The sequence below is a fragment of the Bombus impatiens genome, unplaced genomic scaffold (assembly GCF_000188095.3).
Source record: "Bombus impatiens unplaced genomic scaffold, BIMP_2.2 scf_0136, whole genome shotgun sequence".
In the NCBI taxonomy this organism is placed as follows: domain Eukaryota; kingdom Metazoa; phylum Arthropoda; class Insecta; order Hymenoptera; family Apidae; genus Bombus; species Bombus impatiens.
The window spans coordinates 974,488-1,000,122 of NT_176555.1; the positions used below are offsets into that span (position 1 = coordinate 974,488).

General features: G+C 36.3%; 2 protein-coding genes across 6 annotated transcripts; one reads left to right on the forward strand and one right to left on the reverse strand.

The window, feature by feature from the left end:
• LOC100749711 (facilitated trehalose transporter Tret1-like) lies at positions 1 to 2,204 on the forward strand. 2 transcript variants are annotated; one of them, XM_003487097.4, is made up of 4 exons: positions 1 to 131; positions 227 to 489; positions 616 to 1,039; positions 1,167 to 2,204. In XM_003487097.4, exons 1-4 carry the CDS (start codon positions 95 to 97, stop codon positions 1,808 to 1,810), a joined length of 1,368 nt encoding a protein of 455 aa, XP_003487145.1. In that variant the 5' UTR covers positions 1 to 94; the 3' UTR covers positions 1,811 to 2,204. The 2 variants fall into 2 exon arrangements, with proteins under 2 accessions (XP_003487145.1, XP_012237383.1); XM_012381960.3 differs by having other exon boundaries at positions 8 to 131; positions 223 to 489.
• On the reverse strand, positions 1,918 to 24,207 carry LOC100743584. Of its 4 annotated transcripts, none has more exons than XM_003487046.4 (8): positions 23,915 to 24,206; positions 16,293 to 16,416; positions 16,018 to 16,103; positions 10,533 to 10,625; positions 6,071 to 6,133; positions 5,653 to 5,736; positions 3,935 to 4,166; positions 1,918 to 3,263 (listed from the first exon to the last, which is right to left on the reverse strand). In XM_003487046.4, the coding sequence occupies exons 1-8, from the start codon at positions 23,987 to 23,989 to the stop codon at positions 3,124 to 3,126; spliced, it is 897 nt and encodes a 298-aa protein (XP_003487094.1). In that variant the 5' UTR covers positions 23,990 to 24,206; the 3' UTR covers positions 1,918 to 3,123. The 4 variants fall into 4 exon arrangements, with proteins under 4 accessions (XP_003487094.1, XP_012237384.1, XP_012237386.1 ...); XM_012381961.3 differs by having other exon boundaries at positions 5,599 to 5,736; XM_012381963.3 differs by lacking the exon at positions 10,533 to 10,625 and having other exon boundaries at positions 5,599 to 5,736; positions 23,915 to 24,207.
• Between the last annotated feature and the right edge of the window lie 1,428 nt (positions 24,208 to 25,635).

The following is a 25,635-nucleotide window of genomic DNA, read 5'->3' on the forward strand; positions in this document are numbered from 1 at the left end:
GACTAATAGAAAATTCTTATCGATGTAATTAGGTATATCCGTCGTGAAACCTAAATTTTCCTAGCGAACAGTGTATCACGTAGCAGTTGCGAACATGTCGAATGCAAGAATTTATTTGATAACTTTCGTAGGTAAGGGAAATTCTATAAATAGTATTATCTATTTTGTATGTAAGTGAATTATTAATTTACAAATTATGATATCGATAATTGTTGCATTAAGACAGTGTGTTTGGCCCAATTAAATGCGGACCTGTTTTTGGAATGGACGTCACCGATGATAACAAAATCCTCAGTCAACGACTTTCCTTTCGAAATCGCTATCGACGAAGCCTCCTGGATAGTATCTTCATTAAAACTTGGAACAGCGTTCGGTTGCTTTCTTTCGATATTCATAGTTGACTTTCTAGGCAGAAAAATTTCGATATTGCTTACTATTATTCCAACTTGCTTAAGTTGGTTATTAAGAATATGGAATCCATCGATTCTGGTAAATATGAAATCTGAACTTTCAGAATGTTTATTTATCAAATAATCACTATCGAATTTTTGTAACACATTTTAAAAGCATAACGAACTTGTGATATTTTTCAAACGTGATTTTTCCTATTTTTAGAATCTGTACGTGGCCAGTTTCATAGGCGGGATTGTGAGTGGCATAATTTTCACGAGTGGCTCAATATTCGTGACAGAGATCTCTCCTGCGCACATTCGCGGTGCCTTGTGCAGTTGCTTCGTATTAATGCATTATTGCAGTAATCTTTTGGGCTGTGTAGTCGGCTCATTTAGCACCGTGTACCAATATTCTTACGTGGCAATATCATTGGCAATGCTGCAATTTCTGATATTCATTTGGTGCCCTGAAACTCCTTATTATTTGCTGCGCCGAAAAGAATTCGCAGCTGCCATGGATTCTTTGATATTCTTGCGCGGTTCGGGTGACGTTGCCGAGGAAATGGATTCTATTATTAGAGCGGTCGAATCCAATCCTCGATGCAATGGGATATTGTCTTCTATCTTACACTTAATTTCTGAGTCAGGTAAATAAAATCTTCGAAAAAATCCTTGTCAACTTCAAAAATTTATAAATTTCCGTAGTATCCAATATAAAACGAACCTTGTCGCCAATTTCATAGCTTACAATGTATTAAGTATTCAACTTTTTAGGAGGAAAAGCTGCGATCTTAATCGGCGCAGGTGTAATGACGGTGCAAGCGTTCTCAAGTTCGATTATTCTTATCAGTTACGCCCAAACGATCTTCGAGAAGATCCACGACGTTCAACTGCAGGGGGTCTACACCAGCATCGTCTTAGCAACGGTGTATCTGATCTCGTATCTTATGTGCATTAGCTTGGTGGATCGTTTAGGAAGACGACCTCTAATGGTTATATCCACCATAGGCGTTTCTAGTTGCAGTTTCCTTTTGGCTGTCTACTTCTGCATGCAAGAGAACGCCGTAGATACCACGAATCTTCGGCTGTTGTCCTTCGTAGCAGTATTATTTTACACGATAAGCTCCTCTTTAGGATTGGCCAGTGTACCTTTCGTTCTTGTAAACGAAATATTTCCAATCTACGCGAAAGCAACGTGTATCAGCTTCTGTTTTTGCATAAATTTCGTATGGTCGTTTATCGCGTTGCGTGTCTGGAGTGAGATCATGTTCGAACACAACGCATATTCCCTTATCTTTTGGTTTATTTCCGGTCTGAACACGTTCAGTATCTTCTTTCTAGTGTTTTACTTTCCGGAAACGAAAAGAGAATCGTTATTGCAAATTAGGAAGAATTTTATCGAGGGAATGAAAAAGTGATTAATCAGGCCATTATTTTGGTTGAAAGGTGTAATGAGTCAAGAAGCTTGAAATTTCACGATTAATTACGAGAAGATGTCGTCGTCGAAAAATAAAAATAGCATCTATTAAAAAACCACATAAATTATTTATTGAAAATGTTAGAACAACCTCTTAAAAGTCCATTTTGGAACCTATGTAAACAGGTACTGCGACACATATTGTAATTTACAGTAATATGTACATTTAAGGATACGAACAGTCTGGAAATCGCCGAGTTCATATCGAAATTTGGAATCGTACATACTTTACTTCGTAGCGGGTGAATTTCGAGCAGCGTAATCCGTAATAGAAACTAGGGAACAAGCATTGTAACTCGACAATGGTGTAGTCGAATCGATACGAAATAAATAATTTTCCAAAAATTGCATTGTAAACGAGAAAGAATGTTCTCTTTCCGCCCGAAAATACAAATTTGTCTAAAAATGTATAATACAAAAATACGATTGGTCAGCTTGATTGCACAATTTTACTCGCGTTTAATGTACATTCTGTTAAAGACACAGGGATGTTCGTTCATTTCGAAACAGTATCGGACATTGGATTAAGCTGATCGATTTCTGAAGTAGTTGGAGTATTGTTTGAAGCGCTAATCTTCAATTGGAAGATCAAAGTTCGTTATCGTGACAACAGAATCGTCACAGAATGGCGTCAATATTGATCGACAGTTGCGCAAACGTTTGTCCTTACATTCAACTCGATCGCCTCTGATTCTGCACCTGTACACTTTACGGCTTTCGCGATAACCTAAAGAACCTAGCGCGTATGGCGTACCTAGCGCAATAAATGAAATTAAGACATTAATTTTGCGCAAACGTCTTAAATTTCTTCGAATGACAGTGGAGTATATTTCGCGAGATGACGCTTCTCTTGTGACAATTTTAATTGACTTCTAACGATAATATAGAACGAAATGTAATACTATCGCAAATTTAGTAAATATATCGCGAGAAAACCAAAGAGTCCGATATGCGGGTACTATCAGTTGAAAATAACCGACAGAGCAGAGGTGGCAATCGATCAAAATGCTGATATAAAGGATAGACCATCGCGTTGAGTGAACTAGCATAGCGATGGTGTTCAACCGTCGGTTTCTTGTCTCACAGCTTAGCTTGTACTCGAGGATGTCTTTTACGAGGATAAATTATTCATTGGTGGTGTGAAACCATTCGTAAGCCGCATGAATTTCTCAGAGAGCTAAGAGAACCGGCAGTAAATGGCAAGAAAATTTTGTTGTTAGCTTTCACGTCGATGGTACAAGCAGAGTCTAAACTTCAGGTGTGTTGACTATAGCTATTTTTCTGAGATAGAAGAACCTGATCGATCGTGGCTTCCTCGAGCTTCAACGAGGTCGACGATGTCGCGTGTTCGTTCTCTGCTTCCATTTGAAGTACCAACATCGTGATTGGAACTTCTGAAACATATATACGTAGACATACATGCATAGTGAGAATGTGATGTTTCGAAATTGTCGTTGATTCGTTTAGCATGGCGACAGGAAACCACAGATCAAGGTAAGTGATAGTTGCGACATAAAGAGAAAGTATAGAAGCACGTGTTACATACAGACGAATCTAATTAATGAAAAAGATCAAAAACATATTTTCCTAGAATCTTGTTTGAATAAGCGACAAAGTGAATTCCATCAATGTTAACTCGCACGTACAAGTGATCCCTATAATTTATTCACCACTACTCTTCACCACTACACTTCGTAAGTAACAACTCAAACTCTGTGTGTCCTAGCCTTCAACTGAAACAACCGCTCTTCTCTACGATCAATTTAAGATGGAGCAAAGCTATAAACTAGGTCGACGATATAATTATCCGTTTGAACGTTTGATAATAAAATAAATTGGAAATTTCATATTGCTTGCTTCTGAAGTTAATTTGTCTCATCTATCAGGCTTGTAAATGTCACTGAAATCTTATTCTAGCATTCTAGTCTAGTTGAGTTGTTAAATTTTACATGATTTAATTTCAGAAAAAATGAAGTTAAGTTAATCTGTTTCTTTGAATACAGAATAGAAATGCAGAATGGAATGGAGGTGTGCATATGCATGTAGAAAGCGGGCGTGCACTTACCGGATTTTCCATTCTGGCTGTCGGGAGCCGTGTCAGGGAACTGGACGTGTTTCCTGGATGGTCGTCCCGTGACAGGACTTTTTTCCAAGGAGAGAGTGTTCTGACCGGTCGTAGGACTCTGCGTCGGTGTTGCAGTCGCTTTGGTTTCATTGTTGGTCGGCGCCCTTCGAGAACTCAAACAAGACGTTGCAGTCGTAGTCGGCGGCTGAATGGCATACCTCACTGCTGGAACCTTCAAAGGTCACTTCATAAGACCCATTTTATAATTGAATTTCGATGCAATCGACTTCTTTTCGAAAGATAACGAGTAAACGGAGTTTTTTCAGTTTTTCTTTGAAACTGCAGCGTGAGTGCAAGATAACTGAGTTTCGTGTACGAGAGCTGGCGCGAGAGGAGTTTAATCGAAATTGAAGATCGTCCGAGATAATCTGGTTCGTGCTAGTACGAAGGTTGCGAACGAACTTTTTGTTTTATGGTGTTTGAATTAATCTTGAATGATTGTCGCGATTCGTATTGGGATATTTTTAAGGAAACGTTTTATTACATAGTATTTTATCGAGTGGACGAACGTATATCAGAGACGAGATTGGTGCTACCCTGAATTTTCCGGATGTCAGTCATTCTGAATGACGCTTATTCGAGCAACCTTCGCTACGAGGGATGTCGCGACGTCAAACACTATTCGAAGAGAGCTAATAATACGAGCTCGATCTGTACACCGACGTGCATGTATAACGTCATCAATAACACAATCTACATTAATCAATGTCGGAAGATACCATCAGGTTAGCCTCTTTGCTTCGGTGTGTGATCTATTGCATATAAGTACCCCTTCATATTACCGTGATAAATAATTTTAATTCGAAGAAGCCAATATGCCATACTGCTCACAGTCTTCAATTATTTAATATCAAGCGCAATTGTTTATGATTGCTTCGGATTGTTGCGTCCTATTATCGTTCTTCTATGGAGTAATAAAATATTGATCGTGCGACTTATCTGTGTTAATAACACGTCAAGCGATAAAATATTTCGCAATAATCTTCTTTTTTTTTGCATTATACATTATGGTTCTTTATTTTTATTTTTACCGTGTACGACTTTATTGTGAATTAGTGGAATGCGTAAGCATTTGAAGAAACCATGTGAATAGCATGAAAAAGGAAACGACGATGATGGATAAGAATTCAGATTAAGCAACAAGAAAGTTTCTATTTGGATAATAAGATTGCCCGATATCGATGCTTTCGAGACCTTTTCACAGCCTTGGAGTACTAATTTTTTTACAATAGCAGAATTTCCGGAATGGCGAGACATAATTGGATTTCCTTCGAAGAAGTTCTTGCTCGTTGTTCTTTATAACTTTCGCTATAAACATAATGGGAACAATAATTTTGTGGACAGACACTCGTTATTTAAATGTCGTTCTGAAATATATTTATCACCGCAATCTAATAATATAGTTTAATAATAGTACCCGATTTCTCGGGACAAGAAAAAATTGTCTTGGGGTTCGTATATGAAATTCATATATCATATGTTGACTAAATAATAAACTTCAATGTTTTATCAGACGTTATTCTCGAACCTATCCATAATTTTCACGATTAGTTTCGTCGACAACAATACGCTAACTATTCGACAATACAGTTAGTACACTTAACTTTTCGTCCCTTATTCCGTTCCTCTTTCCGTTGAGAGACTCTCAGAATACTGACCCTGTATTCGTAGTCATCCGCGATGGTGCCTCGACCGGCCATATATTCTTGATACTGGGAGATCACGCACAACACGGAATATATCTGAAGTAAAGGATACGTGGGATATAGCCCATAAGCCGGCGCCTGGTCATCTGATAACGTAACACATTCTTTCTACCTATGTTTTATAATTGAAAATAAAAATCAAGGTCAGGAACGAAAAACAAAAGTCGATGCAAGTGAGGCGTATCGATGGTACATTATACTGTTGTGCTTCAATAAAGTTGCATTATATGGAAGAAAGCGTATTTTAGAAATTAATCAAAAGCATACATGTTTTATAGATGAATGATTATAATTAAAGAAAAAATTGGAATATCTCTGGAATGTGATTATTTTTTATACAAATTGATTCCTGAAATGTATATATACTCACGTTCAGGCAGAGAAGGAAGAAGTTCAATGTGTATAACATCACTTTCGTCGGGTCAAAAGTGGACTGAAACAAGACCGGGATAAAATTAAATTACTCGGTTCGACGAACATCTTGTGAATGTAATATAATTAATGTAATATAACACTTCACAGTATATTATTTTTTCTTCTACAATTCTTCCTAACCATCATCGTAGTTCCTGTTTATGTTTATAGTTACCCTAAAGAATGCACTGTAATAACACAGATTTTGTCGAACAATTGAGGAATCGTTGCAATTCCTGAAATCGATTACAGGGAGGCAGTAAAAGGTTGATGTTTGCTATTATTCGCATCGAGTTTATGTATTGAGCGTAGACCGGCTGTAAAATGCTATTCGATTCCCTGCGGCGAGTACGTGGTAGTTAATACAAAAGCCTTTCATGAGGAGTAAATTTACATTGAACGTTGTTTGCATGCTGTGCTGTCTGACTTTTTAACAAGGAATCATATTATGTAGAAAAGACATATTTTAAAATTCTGACGTCGTAGGTACTATAAAACAAATAAGACTCTTGATTTTTCTTCATTATGAATAGGATAACAGCACCGATGAATATAATAACATTGATCAATTTCGATTCGAATTGTTTATTGAAACAATCGGGGAATTCGCTCACAGATTCCGCAAATCGGTCATGATGCGAAGAAAATCGGAAATATCTCTGTCGATCCTTGATAGTTCACTGGAAATTTTATTGCGCTCGGATAAATTGTATCGGTGCAAGAGCAATACAATAAGAAAGAAACAAAATCGACACGTGTTTTCGGTCGAAGATAGAATGAAAACGTTTTGCGTTAGACAACGCTACTCAGTTACGACTTTTCAAACGCTAATATCCGAATATTTGAGTTTCTGGTATGGCTATTTGTTTAATTAGATAATTACTGTTTAATTAGTGATAATCCGATTGTAATTATATTAAACCCGTAATATTGTTCGATTACATGTTAGATTATTTATAATTAACCGATTCCGCATATCAAGAAAATAAAAAATGTATACATTTTAACAGAAAAATGTACACGTTCTAATTGACAATCTTTGATCACCAAAGAAACTTCGCGAACAGATTTCGCTTTGTTTTATGTAGCTGCATCGTAACAGAGCCACGAAATGTATCGTTAACTTAGAGGACGAGTGCATCAGTTCATAGTAGTTCGTGTAATTACGAGCGATATCTTGCATCGATGTTAGCGGTTCTCGTTACCGTTTCCGATAGGGAAAAGGCCATTAAAACGGGGAACGCGTTTACGAATAAAAAAATGCCCGACTTCTTGACTTAATAATGATATGATAATTTGATATTCGTACATGAAAGGAAGAAAGAGGAAAAGAATGAAGAATACTTTGTCGCCTTTGTTTTTGCTTTACGAGAAAAAAGCTCGACGCGCAAACAGTAAGAACGTTAATGAAGATTGCGCGTACCGGCGCAGCGTGCAATACCGTCAGATGCGCTGTTATTTCAGAATGAACTTTTGCATCTGGCCGCCTGGTGCACGGAATACACTTGGCATGCGACTCCAGTCACGTGCATTTTCCCCTGTGTATTATCGTTTACATGACTATACTCTTATATTCTCGTTTATATCGTTGCATATTTATCCGTTTCGCACATTTTCATGCATTTGTAATTCGTGTGCTTTTAGGATATATTTTGCTTCGCTGTTCTACCATTCTTGTATTTCTCCTTCCAAACAGAGCGACATATGAGAACCATTTCACTGAAAAATTGAGATCTCCCCGCAATAACAGTAGGTACTTTTTAACTTGTTCTTAGAATTTTGTTTATCTTGGTATTTGTCATTATTTCGACGTCAACTTCTGTGTCTATTAACTTGGTCACGAAAGGAATTATACCTATTATTCGGCTGTTGCTTATTGATCTGATTTGAATAGGTCAATGATGTTATCACATTCCATTGTATACACGAAGTGATATAATACGATTTAACCAAGAATTGATCTTCATCACACACAGGTGGCTACAGAAATCTCAATTAAGTAGATAAGATAAGATACCGTGGTTAACGCAATTACAATACCACAGTATGCCTGATATTAACTTCGTGGAAATTCAATTATGATCGAAATTCTATTTGTGAACGTTTTTCTATCCTAAACGGTAAAATTCGATTCGCTAAATTAATTACTTTCAACTAACGTAATTTGCGAAGGGTCGGCTTCAGTTTCCAAAGATCACGATAAACAGTCATCTCGATTGACATTTTAATCAGCATTTGGCACTTTTAGAACTTGTCAGCTCAAACTCGTGAAGCGTCGTTTTCGTTCAACAAAATTCCAGTCCCGATGATTAAATCAACAAAACTTTTCGACGCACTAATTGCGCGGTCGAAGTACTTCGAAATCTCTCGTATCCCCATGTCGAAAGTGTTTCATATATAGTTTATTAGTAGTTTCAGTGCATATCTTAGATAATCACCATGATATTTCGACTGGGCCAATTTATTTCAAATGTTTGCGCTTTCAAAATAAAAAAGAAAAAAATAATTTGTGAATTAAAATTATCAAATTACCAGAACTATATGTAAAAAGATTCACCTGTGCAAAGAAGGCACATCCGATTCATTAAAAACGTCCAAATGTTTTGATTTCATGAATCTAGATCAGTATTACTGTGGAGTGGATATATAAATGCAAAACACGTTGGCTATTTACGTGTAAGTATCAAAACATCATGACAGCACGACTGTTGAATAGATAGACTCTTTAACGACGTCAAAACATTTTGCATTCGTGAATTTAAAATAAATTCGTTCGAGTTCTTTAACACACTACAAACATACAGAATAATTAGTTTCGCTACTAACGTTGAAATACCACGATTAAACAAGTTTTAAATAGCCTTGTTCGTTTAAATGTGTTGTAACCTTTCAAACTCGTTGATCCAGAACATCTGCATTTCCCGAGGAAGTATTTTGAAAGCTTTCAAAAGTACGAATGCATACGTAAGTTATTTGTCGTACGTTACAGCGTTACGAACCAGAAGACGCAAAGTAGGTTTCCTCTTTAAAGACATCAAAATGGGGCAGATGCGCGAATGCGCAATAAGTTGGTGCCTGAAATACATGAAAATCACGAGACAAAAGCACTCGACGCTCTCGAATCACACGGTTGAACGACAGTCTAACCCCTTTAGCACCGACTGCGGAGAAAAACGTCGCAGCTGTGGGAAACGTGCCCATGAAACGACGAAAGAGCGACAGAGGAAGAGTAAAGGAGAAAAGTCTGAAAGAGAGTTTGGATTGCTGCCCGGTAAACAGTTCATGTTCCTTTCTTATGTCATACTACGAATTCTTCGAGACAAAAAGCGCCGGACAACGGTAATTGCGTGGCTGTGTGCCGTATGAGGAAGTGCTCGATATAATCCACGAATGGCATTAAATGTCTTCACTTGTGTGCCCGTTCGAAACTCGCTGTATAAAAGTTGTAAGCTGTCGAGGGATACAATTTTAAAAATAGGCGAAAGTTTCTTATGGGCGAGTAAAGAACTTTGAGTAAAAAACGAACGAAGTTTCCCAGAGACGTACGGACCATGATTTTATCGATCGATTCGGATATCGGGCTTGTTGGGGACAGATTAGAGAGTAGTTGAACCGATTCTTCGAAAGTTCAACTTGGTTGTTAAAAAATATGCCAGAGTCGAGATTCTATGATGTAATGCGAGTTCGCTTGGGCTCGGTCCAAAATTTCTTGTTCCAATGAAGCGACTGGATAGAACGAACCTTTTTTCTCCGAATGAAAGAGCGCTTTTTTCATATTCAACGTTCCAATGTTTGAAGAAGGTCTCATTACCCAGAGGTCGTAACTTAAAAGCGTGAACCTAAAAATGAAGCTTCCGAAACTGGGTCGAAGAATTCGTAATCGAAAGCTTCTGCGAAGAATCGCATCGGCAAATTGCGGGTTAGCGAAGCGCGAGAATGCTTACCCGTGCCTTCGAAATATGATCTCTTTTGAAATTACATTTTTAGTTTTTATTCCCAATCGTGCTGCCTCCCGTGAGAGACCTCCCGTGGTTTGTGTTTTGTTCGGCGAAAGAAACATCGACGTATCATTCTTTTGGATAGATGTTCTCACCGACTGACGCAAGCCCGCAATTATCACAGGCGTATTCTCTTTCCACGAAAACCAGAAATCATATGGTTTGTTCTCACGAAAAGAGGAAAAAATATCGTAGATGGACCAAACGAAAATATTATAGAAATTTCGTCACGACTTTCACTGCTAGATCCATTTCTTTTATATGAAACACGTAATGAGTTTTTTCAGGCGATTTATTCTGTAAATGTACGTAATATATCGAGTATTTTTAGAAATTCCGATATTTTTTATACATATTTTATTCTAATATAAAACCATCTAAAGTTATTTTCTTAGTATATCTAAAGAAAATTGTACTTACCGCAGCGATGAACAGGTACAGGGAATGTCCCACATCGATAAAACAAATCGTGACGATGACGATGATCCAGGGTATGAGAAAGACACGTTGATCCTAAAAGACGTCGATCAAAAGTGAACACAGATGAATGGAAAAGAAGAAGGCTGGTTTCGAGGGAGTAGTTTCATAGTCCCTCTTTAACTTTAATATCTTTTTTCCCCCTTGTTTATCTGGCGTCCTCTGGAAACATTCGATCCGACTCGTTGCATCTCGCCAAGGTAAAACGAGGAACACTGTCGAAGTAAAGTCTACTCAGAGGGTTAAGAGTTTAGACGAGCTCTCGACGGAAAAGGGTGGAAAGTTTCTCTTCCATGGAGTAGGAAGACAATTGTGTCGTCTTTTCTTAGAGTCGCGAGTTGTTACGTTAGACTAAAGAAACGGTGCAATTATGCACAAGGCCGTAATAATTTACCGCTGTTACGCTTATGGACTTCACTCCATTGCAAAGCCTTGAAACGACTATTATCTAAGTCATTTTTTCTCATTTTACAAAATAATCGATGTATATTTTAGGACGAAGCTTTCTGAAATTAAGTAAATTTTCTTATGCTTCGTTATTAATCCTTTGACGCATACTTACATCATGCTATAAAAATTCATAATATTAGATCTTTTGGTTAATTTTTAGCGGAAAGTGAAAATTCATTCTATTCCTCAATTTATTATGCTGCAATGCTATCGTCTGATTTGTCATTAAATGTAATTTGATATTTCGTACGAAGACAAAGGAGATCTTAAATGTTGATAAGTACTAGACGAAACAATGACTTGCAAAGAAGGTTCGAGTATTGAGAAACATTGAGTATCGTTTTAGAAGTCAAACGAGCTACTTTTGTGGCTCCTTTTATAAACTCCCGTAAAAATGCAGCACGTGAGACAGCACTATGCTTACGTAAACTCACAGAGAAACAATTTTCCGTCTTCAACTGTATTCCCGAAACCAGGCTGCTTTGAAATGCGATTCAAACAGACTAAACCTCGTTTGAAGTTTCGTTACGTTTGCCAGCATATTTAAGCCTGCGAATATCTTGTGCGAAAAAAACTGATTTGCATATCAATATGCAACATATATTTTGAGTACGGTGGTTTATAATTAAAACTGTGTATTCTCATGTGAGTTTTTGTTATAGAACACACGTCAGCTCGTATCATTTTTTTCGTAGCATGCGTACACACAGGAACGAACGAACGTACTATAATTTGTTTCAGAGTATTCTATATCTAAAAACTGCGTTACCCATTGCGAGGATGTTAAAATATAAAAAATTCTAAAAGTGTGTTGTTTCGATAGACCTCGCAAAAAAAAAAACAAAAATATTAATGTTTTCGTAGAATATGTGTTTTTAGATAACACAATAGATTGTGGGTACACACTTGTTTTTGGAACTTCCAACTAAAATATCGTGATACGCAACGTGTTAAAAATGATGGATGCCAGATGACAAATAGCCGAGCGAAGAGGGTGAAACCGTGAAACCCTGAATTCGAGATCTTGGCGAAATGTGGTCATGGTTATTCATCGCCGGTTACTATCACGAAATAAACGCGGTAGTTTTGTCACAGAATGATTAATGGACGTGTAGATCGATACGAAGAAGAAATGTCAAGTCGACTCTGTGAATTTAGTGTCGGGAATCGCGAATTTGGATCTATCAATAATTTTTCTCGATATCGATAAGGCAAACAACAGCCCCTTTTTAATAAATATCTCAATTACAGCCAAGTAATTAGAAAATTAAGCGACGGATAGGAACCATATAAGGTATCTGTTAAATTCATTTACTTCTTTTTTCATATACAAAGACAATATTGAATCTTGTTTAGCAATATAAATATAATTTATTTTCTCTAAATTCAACTTCTAAATAGGTAGAATTAAAAAAGCATGTTTCAAATTTCCAGATGTTATTTTCAACTTTCATGCATTTAACTTAATGACTGCAGAAAATTGTTTGTAAGACGTATCGAACTTCAAAAATATTACAGGATCTTTAAACTACCAAGTAAGATAAGTTGAATTTATTACATAGAAAGAGAGAGAGAGAAAGGAAGAGAAAATAAAAGATAAGAAATGTTTTAACAAGATATAGATTTCATTTATATTTTATAAGTTCACTGTAATTCAAATAAAGCGAGTTTCTATTGATGATAGAGAAGAACAATAAATATTTCTTGTAAAAGGAAATACTACCAAGGAGACGAATCTTTTTCCTCTCTTTATTGTTGTCCTCGATGGACGTGTAGACACGAACGAAGGGGCACTTCGAACCGATCACGTTGTGCTTGTGTTTTACGTAAGAGAACTGTTCGCAACGTGAGTGATAGTCGTGTCGATTGCATGCGAAAGGTGTCGATAAATCAGCGTCGTGACGAAAATTGATATTTCTACTCGGGTTTACGGACGTTTTTCCATGTTCAAAGGAGCATTCACTTGGTGAACGTGTACGATTCTGACGACTGATGGATGCGCCATCGAGGCAACATCGAGATTAACTCGCCGAGCTTAATTGCGTTAACGTATCACGGATTCGACGGAATCCACTTTGAAAAGTTAGTCTCTCTCCGGGGTTAACAGAAGCGTTTCATCGCTGCTCTGTAAATCCCTTGCTAATGTTCACCACGGATTGGTTTCTAAGTTTCATGCGCGCTGATGTGGCAACAAAGTAACCGAGCTGCGTGAAATCCTTCGAAAGTACAAGTAAAGTAACCTGCTTTTTCTCTACTTATATTTTCTTCGACAGAATCCCCGAGGTATAGATCGTTCACAAGCTTGGTAAAAGTTTTTCAAAGACCGCAAAGTTTGTGAGGCGTTAATGACGTCCATTTTTCAGCATGAAAGTGTAATTAAATATGGTATCTTACTTTGTGTAAAAAAAAGATTTAAGAAAGCTTTAAAAGTATAAGTAATTTGACCTTGTTTCTGCGATAATCTATGAAGAGGTCATTACGTGCAAAATGAGCTTGTTGAATTGTACTTATTACCTATGATACGACGTTTCTTATCTAATCAATTATTAAGGTATTAGTTCAAGAGGTACGTAGCGAGCTATTTGTCCGTTGTGAACAATTAGTGAAAGATGTTAAGGATGTTTCTATGAATATTTAACGAAGAAACGTTCGATTTCGTATGACGTCTTGTTTTGAAAGATAGGTAACGAAAATTCAATTGCGGGGCAAAACTGCGGAAGGAATTTCGCGGTTGGTTGATGCCAGCCCGGGGATGTTGTCTTATCTCGCTCGTAAATTTTCTGTACCCTCGTTGACTAGATACTACGTCAAGTATCTCTCCTCTGTCTTTCCCTTTTCTGATTTCAAGGGTTGTTATAACGAATGTTTTGAAATAACTATACACTTTAATTACCCTTGTTCTTTGTATTTCTTTCTCATAAATAACACGTTTCTATCATTTTGTAGGCGACAATGCGTAAATTATAACCATAATTTTAAAAATATGTTGTTCTTATTATTGCTTTTCGTATTTGTCGCTTCCTAAATTAAATACGAGTACCAAAAAAAAAACCGTGTACGAATGTGTGTAAAATGCAGGAACGAAATAGAAAAGGATTTCGGCATCGAGAGATATTTCTGAAAACGATATTTTTCTCGATTCGACAAACTGGAACTTCATTTCCGATTTGCCTTGATCCTTCCGTATCAGGAGATTCGTGCTTCTACTTTCTCCAAGATGATGATAAAAATTGCATCGCTCTGCCTTGAAGGTCGGGTTTGTCTGTCATTTGAGATGAACTAATAGCAAGATCGATACGAGGGCGATAAGACGATTGAAGGACAAAATCCCAGCTACACACTGAGTGCACTGTGACTTGCATTTTCTTAAAAAGTAAAAAAAGAAAATGGAAGATTATGTAGAAACGAATTCTTTGGTTAATAAACTCATTTGTGTAATTTATAGTGTGAAATTAATTTGAAATTAATTCGAACGTTAGTTTCCGAAGTTTTTGTAATTTAAAAATCAAAATGTGTCACCTTATAGTGGGTGACAGAAGTAAAACGTCCGTGCCAAAAGTAATTTCAATTTATCGAAAATTATTCAGATTTATTTCCACAGGTGCTGCTTTAAATTCAATCCCCGGCTCCCCCTTTCTTTCTTATAATCGATTTTAGGAAAAACAATTTCCAACTACCCGCGTTTCTCCATCTGCGACTAAATCTGATACAAGAGGATCGGAAATCCCGCACTTTTCCCTTAGTCGCGTTTTTATTTCCGTGATTTCTTTCCACTTACGTTATCGCGGTATCCTCTTTTGATGTTAGACATAACGATCGAGGGATCGCGCGCAATTCTACATTTTTGAATGCGGAGTTAATCTTATCCCTGCTAACAACTTCCATTTCGCGCAAGAATCACGTGCCACGGGAATGAATACTACGGTTTAATACTGGTGTGCGTGCAAAATACATCTTTCCAGTGTAAAATTAGGCGAATGAAATACTGGAGAAACACGAAACTGGTAGATTCTAGAAATTTAATTAAACAGAGTCATTTGTATCTAAGAATAATCGATTTTGTAAGAATGATATAAACGAAAAAAAAAGTATTTACTTATTGTTTGGTAATCTTTTCTGAATAACTTACTAATTAATTATATATTTAAGAGATTATAATAAATTGATATTATATTCCATTTCAAGTCTAAGTTCAGGACGATGAAATTTTCAAATTATACGAAACAGTATTCATCGAGCTTCTTTGATAAAGCAGGGTTCTCTATAGGTACCAAACATGTACGTGCGTACATATGTTCGAAATGTTGTACGACTATATGGCCTATACACCACTGTCGCTAGCGATGCTAATTTGCTTCAACCAGTGACCACTCAAGAAACTCGTCGATATTTCAATATGAATTTCCTCCATTTGAAGTAAAATGCTACATTGAGGTTTAGTATTAATATGTAAGTTTGTTATTAAATATGTTTTAAATCGAATATCCAGAAATATATTTTTATTTTCTATTTTCTTATAAAAGTTAATTAAAACGAATGTACGATCTCTTTTACGGTTCATATGTTACTTTGAAATAAATTTTTCACTCTTAATCTTCTTGTTTGAAATGTGCTTTGCAAATGACATTATCCGGGGCTTTAATCCGAACTTCTATTTAAGCTTTACCGCGAATTTAAACCGACAAGGAACTTTGAACTTCTCTGATTCAAAAGAACGCGATGTGCATCGGGAAATTTCAGACAATATCTGTCGTAAAGAAATCTAAACGACGAGGGCTTTACAACTGTCGTTCTAAATTCATCTGTCTACAATTTAACTGCAAATCTTTCAACGAACGAGAGCTCGACAAAAGTTTTCATTCAAAGTGAAAATGCATATTTACGTTACAATATGTTACAATACGTACAACACATACAATACGTTGTGGCACAAAACGCGATGGGATTGTGTTAAAGCGTTATGTTTGGAGCATCTTACCTTACAGAGGCCATAGAGCAGCAGGATACTGCAAATCACACCGCAGCACGAGCATATAAGTAGCGTCACGTTAAACCGCACTGTCGCTGAAGGAATAGAATCATGTTAAACGTGAGATCTCGTTGTTTTCAATTTGCAACTCGAGAATAATTTCAGGCAATTACGCGTGATGAATTCGGTTGTACCGCTTAGTGACTTATATTACGGGAGTAGAATTGGAGAATTCTCTCCCGGTGCATCTGCCGTGAGCATTGTTGTTACAGCCAAATACTCACTAGGAGATATGGTGTCTGGTTCTAGGAAGCTGGTGGATTCGGGTAACGAACGATTCCCCCGCAGATATTGACTCTCCCCCTGGAGCACTTTACCCGTGGTTAGCGCCAATACGGTAAAGTAAATCTGAAACAGAACAAATAACGGCCGAAGCATTCGTCATGAATTATTCTGATTACGAGTTTACCGAGAAAGGTACATTGGTTGAAACAACTTGGGGATCGAGCTCCTCAGGAATACCGAAGCGCTAATTGAATATCGGAAATGAAACAGATATTGTGTACTTAATGTAGTAATATCGGTATCGAGTATTTAATCTTCTTTTTATCCAGCGTTAAGTAATTATACGATGTCATTTTAACTTCCACTCGCCTCGTGCTTGAAACTGTTACTATTTTACTATCGAGAATCAGTTCGTTTGAGTTCCTACTCGTTCAAAGTAAAAGTTCGGTATCGTGTTCTGTCTCTGGCCAAATATCAAACCGTGGTTTATCTTTGACTTCATTAATTAATTAGCCTAAATCCGTGTAAAGTGTAACGTGTAAAGGTACGTAAAACGTCATTTAGTGCGTTCAATTGGCATTAACTTTTCAAAAATTATCTATCTCTAATTACGTTTTGATCGAAAATTGAATTTGAAATTTTTTCCACGAAAAGGGGTAAGTTTTGTTCGAGGATTGCCTTTCTTTCTGCTCCATCCACTTCAGTCGGATTGCAATCGGATCCTTGTCGATTGATCCACTTTTATTCCTTTACTTTTTATGCTCGAACCTCCTCCATGGAAACAGGGTATTGTTTTGAAATTGGAATCTTCAACTCTTCAGATTGCATCCCTCACGAGTATCCACTTCATAATACAGAACAAAATATTTATAACTTTATGATCCCAAGATCTTACGCTCCATATTGTGCCTGATTTATCTCACATATTTCGTATATTTCGTACATTAATAACACGAACATAAGTTACATAACACGGCTCTAAGTCCCTTTCACATTTTGTAGTTTAATCATCTCAGACCTCGAAACTCATTTTCAGCCTTAATTAGTCCATTTCATAAATCCGTGCTCATAAGCACGCAATTTACACGTTCTTTGATAGAACTTACGTAATTCTCTTAGAAAGTAAGAATACAAACATTACTTCACCTCGTTAAATCGATGTGTTCGCTATAGTTGTATTAAAACAACAGGTAAACAAAGTTTCGCCGCAATCCAACGTCTTTAGGGCACGATAAAAAATGTAGCCATCGATCAACATTCCCAATGACTTTTGTTCGATATCTACGCTCTCGAGGGAAGAAAAGTCGCTTTCATTTAAAAAGCACGACTTTACTAAATGTACTTCGGTATTTCGCGCATTTGTCAACATTTATCATTCGTTGGTCGATTTGACGCGCGTTATGAATCTTGCGTTGGTACGCGTATATACGCGTGGTACACAGGCACGAACCAGCTGAAAAGGATGAGTAAGTGGTAAAAGGCGTGCTTCTTGAGGGGTGCGTCGCGTCACTCTTCTCTGTTCTCCGGACGAACGATCGATCCAACGTGACAGAGGTTATTGAAATTGCTTTCCCCCTCTCATTGTCTCTTGTTGGGTAGTTTCGCCGTCCTTGGACCAATTTTGTCATTTTTTACGCTTCTAACGTGTTGTCAAGTTTGCGAACGTCTAAAAACGTGCAAAGAAAGCGTTCGGTCGCGTTTCTTTGATCTTGTACAGTTGCGTGCTTCACACTTCGACAACCTAACTGTACGTAGGTTCTGTCCTAATTTAGAAATAATAATTTCTAGAAATTTTACCTTACACACGTGGTTTACTTTTGTTAAAAATATGCCAGCTGTATTGCATGTAAAATTACATAAGAATATTACGATATATTTTAAGCGCCTCGTAGAATTCCATGTTTAATGAAAACACGTGTTACGAGCTTACGTAAAACTTGGCGTAGTTCGTGACATAAAGGATCGCTTTCAATGACACGGACAGAGTCGCCTATTCTGATACGTTCAAAACACGTTCGGCTTAATTCAACTATAAGCGGATGATAATATAAAATGGCAACTAAACATCATCAACTAACGGGCGAACTCTATGGTCCAGAATTAATGAAGGTTAAACCAACGAAGTCTAGTAAGACCTTCTGCCCCCTTTCTGTATGTAATAGCAAATGGAAAGGAGATTATCATTCATGGTACTAAAGATAAAAGCACCCTTTCAGTATTTCACCATTAAAGCTAAACATATGAAACGTCATTTATTCGTACCCTGATGCAGAGATGAATTATCGCATTCGTATTTCCATCCTCGTATCCCGTATGACGGTATTTGCATTTTTTAGGTTTCGATCGATACAAATCGGGCATACAAAAAATTTTCATGTCAAAATGAAACAAGAAATATAAAACGGTACTGACGTTTTGGTAGCGTAACAAATAATCGATTGGGGCAAGAATGCGTAGAATATTTGTTCTATTGTATCCGATGTTATATCCTGCGAAAAACATAGAACTTGATATATAAATGTTTTCGACAATTCATCAAAGATATTTTTATTTCTATTTTACTCCGTGTTATTAAAAATACAACTGGAAACGCTGTTCTACGATATTTCCTTGTATCGCGAAATAAACTGTAATCAAAGCAATATCCATGGAACCGCGCTCCTCCCATCGAATTCAATAAGCCATCGAAACTGGAGCTATACCCGTCATTCGAGAGGAAATAGGGAGCGAAGCTGGTGTAAAAAAGACGATCTACGAGGAGCTGATAGTCCATTTGAAAGGACGAGAGGTGAATTGTTGGCTTTTCTACTAGGACCGACCGATATGACTTTTTAGCTAGAGGAACTTGATAGAGAATTTCTATAACGATACAAGCATAACGATATTGGATGTCGAATATAAGTGGTATCCGTGAGAGTTCGAATTTTTTATTCCCTCTATTTTCTATACACATGCAATAACTTGCTTCTAAAATTCGGAACTTAAGAACATCGTGTTGTTTTTCTGGAAATATTAGTCTGCTTTTTTATCCTACTCTATTTTCTCCTAACATTTTTGTTTCCTTTTTGTTAAATGCTATCGAGAGATAGGGAAATAGAGATTTTGCGCTATGACGCAAATGTAGGAACAGCTTCTCTCGGAGATAGGTGGAATTCTTTTCTTTCCGCAGTTGATATTTCTTCTAAGAAAATTGTCTTCGCTATTTTTGATAGAAATATTATTATTAGAAATGATACAATTCAAATTTATCACAATAATCTGTCTATGAATAGAAAATTAATTTGTACCAGTAAAAGGATGTTTTTTTGATAATGCTTCGTGTAATCAAAATACCTGATCGTCTAAATTTCGTATTTCTCGCCTCCGATTCTATTAAATTCCGATCTTAATTAATTTAACATAACTTTAATCATTCTACAAACGCAACAATATTAAATTACCAATCAGGGAAAGTGTCAGATCTCGCGGTTGTTGTACGAATTAAAACGACCATGCGATTTGCTGTGTTTCAATTAAATCGTGCCGTTTATACGTTGAAGCGTCTGATTACTCGATACTTTAATCCCTTTTGCACGTTACTTTGGATGATACTTTAATCCCCAGGCTCGATACAATTTATAATTAAACAGATATTAAACTCTCTATATGCCTTTTAAAATATCCATAAGTATCACGAATGCAAAAGCCTTTTGTTGTTTGTTAACAATTGAACACCACAGAGAAATTTGCGAATATTTTTGTTCAAGATTATGCTTAAAATCCCTTTTACTCCTAGTCGGATCACGCTTCGTGCATGAAATTCTCTAGAATAATAATAGAAAATCTCTCGAATAGTATTTGAGGTGGGTATTAACGCTTGTATAACGCGTGATTCTTGTTGTTCCAGAAACGTTTCATAGAAATGGATTGGTACATGTAAAAATATCAGAGTAGATAAATTTGCATCTTTGTGAAGACATTTTCGACAATGATACGTAGAAACGTCTGGGGTGGATCAAAGTTATAATGGAATGTTACCCGTAGTTATTCTGGATCAAGTTAGATAACTTTCTAGACACGGTACATGTTTCATTAAAAGTGAAGCTCTTCGGTTTGAGTTAATTATTCTATTACGAACTCTTGCAAAAACTCTTAATTCAAGAAATTTTCATTCTTGACCAGCAGAGTGAAAGGAAGCTCGAAAGCAAATTTTAATTTACTTAGGTAGGTACATTTATTGCCTGGCGTTTATGATTTATGGAGAAGTTCCCTCTTCCCTTAAAAATATTTCATCTTTCTTTTCATAAGTTTATACGAATTGGTCAAGAAAATAACAAATATTATGCGTAGTGTCACGTCATAATTACTTAATGTATTCGAAGTTAGTGTATCTCACAAGTTTGATTTAACTGAAATAAATTGCACTTTGCAACCTGATCCACGCAACGTCAGACATCGGGTTCCTTCATCAAAACTTTTTTAATTCTTATCTCCCTTTTTCTCTCCCCCTCCTTCCCATTCGAAACTTCAACCCCGTAACAAAAAAATGTCAAGTAATAAAGGTTAAAGGGAGCTTCTTTTTCCTGGTATTCCGCTGCAATCCAGTCGATTTGGTCACGTCTTTATGAGGCATCAAATATTGCCGATACAGCTGTTCCACCCTCTTCCCGTAATTCCAGTCTAAATTAAATTTCGTTACTCGATATCTTCCATTTCATTTTAAAATCGACGAGGTCGTCGCGTGAGTTTAATTCGTTCGTTATTCCGGGAATTATCGTACGTTTAGATAAAACTACTAATTCTCCTTTAAAATCTTTTAATTTTTTTTTTATATTTTATTATATCTTTTCTTCAGGGAATGTGTTGCTAATTGGGTGTTTTTAAAACTTTGTATAATCACACGAAAAGCCATAATATTTTTCTATTGTAGTCATGTGTATTCAGCATTTATCTTTCGTTTACTTTTCCACGTAGATTCTATCGAAATTTGATCAGCGAACTAGGGCAACTGAATTTTCGTCCTCTTCCAGAGGAACGAAAAATTTGCAATTAAACTTATTCGCCACATGTCTTAATTTAAATCGATTCGGTATGCGACCTCGCTACTTGATGTCGTGATTAAGAATACATCGACCACTATATTTCCTATCACGACAATAAAAAGTTTGACGATAAATGTACATATTTGAAGCTATCTGACGTAGAAGGCAATATCGTAAATATATGATGTCGAAGGTGTTAAAACTAGCCCGACAGGGACATATGGGTTCGAAATTTCAAGAAGTTAATTCTATTTCAAGCCACTCGAAGCAATTAATTCTGTTGCCGAGTTACGCCTGTCGTATGTGTGAGAAACTTCCCGATATAGGATACCTTTAATTTAATCCGATCGATGGAAACTATATTTATATCCATTCGAAGCTATAATAAGGTATACCGAAATACCGAGTTCGGTGTTCGTGTGTTGTTTGTAAAAAATAAAATTTATAAAGTTATCTTCTTTGAAATAAAGTTGCGAATTCTGAAAGGATGTATTGTTATTGAAATTTCGGTGATATTTATGAGTTTAATAAAGGGAAATCATGGAGGTATGTTCCTCGATGCATTGTCTATCTAAATGAAGTTAGTAAAATCTGAATGCATGTCAAAGCTTTTTATCGTGAACTCTACGTCGAACACGAGCCTTGCAAGCTTAGACGAGTCACTGTAGCAGAATGGTGAACTATTAATTTTGTACACAGTGTGATATATAAGTTTACCTGTTATAAATTGTGTACTCATTGTCAGCGTTAAACTGATAATGTTTCAGATAGGCATTAAAAGTAATGTATACTGCTACGAAACGTTTGCAAATTAATTTCGAATAAATAATTATTATAATTTTTTATTACGCAAAATTAATTAAATTTTTCACTATTTGCACAGAGATTGAAAATTCATATTCAATCGAGAAAATTCAACGAATAATTTACCTAGTTTTCCAAAATCCAATCTTTCGAATTACGCTTCGCGCCCGTAAACTACAGTGAATGAATTTCCAAAATTTTGGTTCAAGTCAAATTCGCGTTGAACGTTATTGATTTTCTGTCATGTTTTGCAGACTGTGAAAGAACCTTTAATCTTTTAATTATTTCCACAGAATTGAAACATTTCAATTGTAAATTTTACGAACCTAATTAAAGAATTTCAATGCGATTGGCAATTAACTGGTCACTGTTTTAAATGTATTTCGTAAGAATGAAAAATGTTCGGTAGTGTTTCTATGTTTGATTCTTTCGAGGATGATTCGTGACTAGAGCATGTAACGTTTAGGCAATAATAGAAATAGGCGTCTGTCTACTTTTTACGATCTTCTGCGTAAGTGCTTACAAGCATGCAATACACTTTATTACGGTACACTTGTTTACAATTATTTACGATTCGTCCAAGCAATAAAATACATTAATTCTAACGAATGCATATATTTTTCTGTTATTAGGTACTATATTTATGACAGTAAAAATAAAACGAATCAGAAATGTCCTGGTTATTAACATTTTTCTTTCTCTTCTTTAATTTTTTGTTGATTAAAATATATGTATATTATTAGAGCGGAAAACGCTAGGAAAGGAACAAATCTTGCTCGTTTTACCATTGCGCATTTATACATTTTCTTTCAATTAATGCAGCAGCTTGATACGGTTTAATAAATTTTTTGTTACTACTATATAGGGCAAAGCTTTTACATTTTAGCCTAAATACATTAGAAACATAACTACAATAATTCCTCGTTTAATTATATTTAATTTTCCCCTTGCATACGGTAGAAAACTTTGGACTTTTATCTATTTATTTCCTTTGAAAGGAAGCTGGGTTCCTTTTCTGAGATTGTAATTGAATGTTTTTCCGTTACCACTGCATATTTTTAATGAAATGATGCTTGATGGGTACGAATTTTTGAAAACGTATATCCTTGTTATACACTACTTTGACTACTTAAGGAAAATTGCGTTTAGATGAGAAAATATGAGGAAACAAACAAATAAGTAATTAAAAATTGCTACTTATATTTAATGTAATGCTTTCATTTAAGAATTTCATTTCAAGCAATTAATACTTTTTCGTAGTCCCCATTGTTCAAATTTGAAAGATAGACGAGTTTCAATTGTATATTACAACAACAGACAACAACAACAGATAAATTGTATCAATTGTGTGTGTTAATGCAACCGTAAATGTATCATTTGTCCTTATTATGAAGGAAAAAATATTTTATTGCCGCGATAAGAGTATAAATCCTCGAAATACGTTTACTCTTTTCACTGTGCACGCCAATATATCGTACTTACTTGTTTACATTTTTTTTAATACCGTGTATTACATACTGGCAATAAAACACGTACTTTTATCGCGTGTACGTACCAGCGTTTATCATACTACTGTTTCACGATCAAATATTTACATTTCGATTGCTCTCTCAGTTGACAACGTAGTTACGTTTTCAACGAAAATATGTCACGTTTATGGTATTGTATATTTTGCCTCTAAATACATATTGCTTGAGAAACATTATCTTGAAAAAATGTAGACAACTTGTCAATAAGAAAGATATCTAGGGAATGTTTCGGGTAGGATAAGATAGTAATAATAATACGATACTTACTCCGGAATAAATAGCACAGGCGAAGCTACCCCTCCTGACTGAACGCCAGCAGCAACAGGATTGCATGATAGCCATGCTTTAAACGCGTGAGTGATCGCACATTATACATCCAATAGAAAAATTATTTCGTGACACGTAAACTGGCGTCTGCTACATGATCATATATATAACTCATGCTGTACGGAAATAGCAAGACGCAAAAGAGGTGAGCAACGACACCAAAACATTGTTGTTCGATCGTAAGGACCGGCACGTGTGGTAGTTCGACTCTCACTGCCGGCCTTTACGATGTTCGCGGCGCGAAAACTCCAGCAGGCGCATGCGCACTCGTCGTCGTCGGTCAGTTTGTACTTTTTCAGCTGAATAACGTGCTTCGTATTAGTTGACACCAGCTGAATAACATGCTTCGTATTAGTTGACACACATAGAATTACGTATAGCAGGCACAGCGTTGTACTCACGTAGAAAGCACGTAGATGAGATCATACTCCCATGGGACATGCATAGAAATTTATATGTATAGAAATTCTGAATGCTAATGGAAAAAGTTAACCCCTGAGATACGAATTTCAACAGCATTCGAATTCGTCGAATCACTTGCTAGAGTAAACAGAGATTGATTTTAAATCAGGAACTCCAGTGTATGAGGTGTAATGGATGGAAACTATCGTATGGTTAAAAAGATAGTTGTTCGGACAAGATGTAATATTTTAAGGGAACTCGAAAATAAAACGTACATTTTGTGTAACTTGTTATAAAAAGTTTTTAACGAAAAACGACATTTTTATGATATATGGACTTTGATTTCTTTTTAAGACAAATGTAAATTTGCTTCGATAATCATAAACTTTCACGAATGATCTTACCATTTCGCTAGTGCGGAGATAAAGTTGTGATTTCCTTTTCTTGTTGCATGACAAGAAATTTTTCGCGAATTTGCCCTCTAAAAAATGGGTTTCCGTGACAAGGTCGGCATTTCGCTCAAGCGGACGAAGGAAACGATCGACCGTTTCGCGAGCCTCCTTACATTTTATGCCAAGCTCAACTGCATTCCGCCTTATGCATATTTAATCAACTCGGTTTCCAGCGTTTTGTGTATTTTAACATTCGGCATTTCTAACCGGTAGTTTGGACAAATTAAAAAATGAATTACTCTGTCTGAACATATCCTGAACTACTTTTACCTCCTACACTTTCTTTCCGTTTCAGAATTCACGATTCCCCGCGTTTCGTGGCAAATTATACGTTTTATTGGCCGACGAGCATCAAAGCTTTATGCACAAGTCGTAACATTTTCATGCTTACTAGTGATGTTTAGATTATAACGTCCATACCTACTGGTGATCCCTTTTAAAGTCACTAACAGCGGTTAATGATATTCTGGATCATCCAACATTTATAGGATAACGCTCATAACGTTTCGAGTTTCGCTCCCGTACCTTCCACAATTACAATGGATGAAGAAGGTTCCGAGGTTTTCGCTGCTCTGTATAAATCAGGACACCTGTAGACAACAGAACCTATTTCGTAGAATTTATATCGCGAACATTGACGTAGAGGAGAATTCGTTTTCACGAAGAAAGGTTATCTCACCGTAGACAATAGTGTTCTCCATCGCATAGACGTGTGAACGCGGTATAAATTGCGGTACTGGTAGCAGTGCGAGCGAAAAGTGGCGACATGGATACGACGAGAATAAAAGTAGAATGCTTAATTTTACA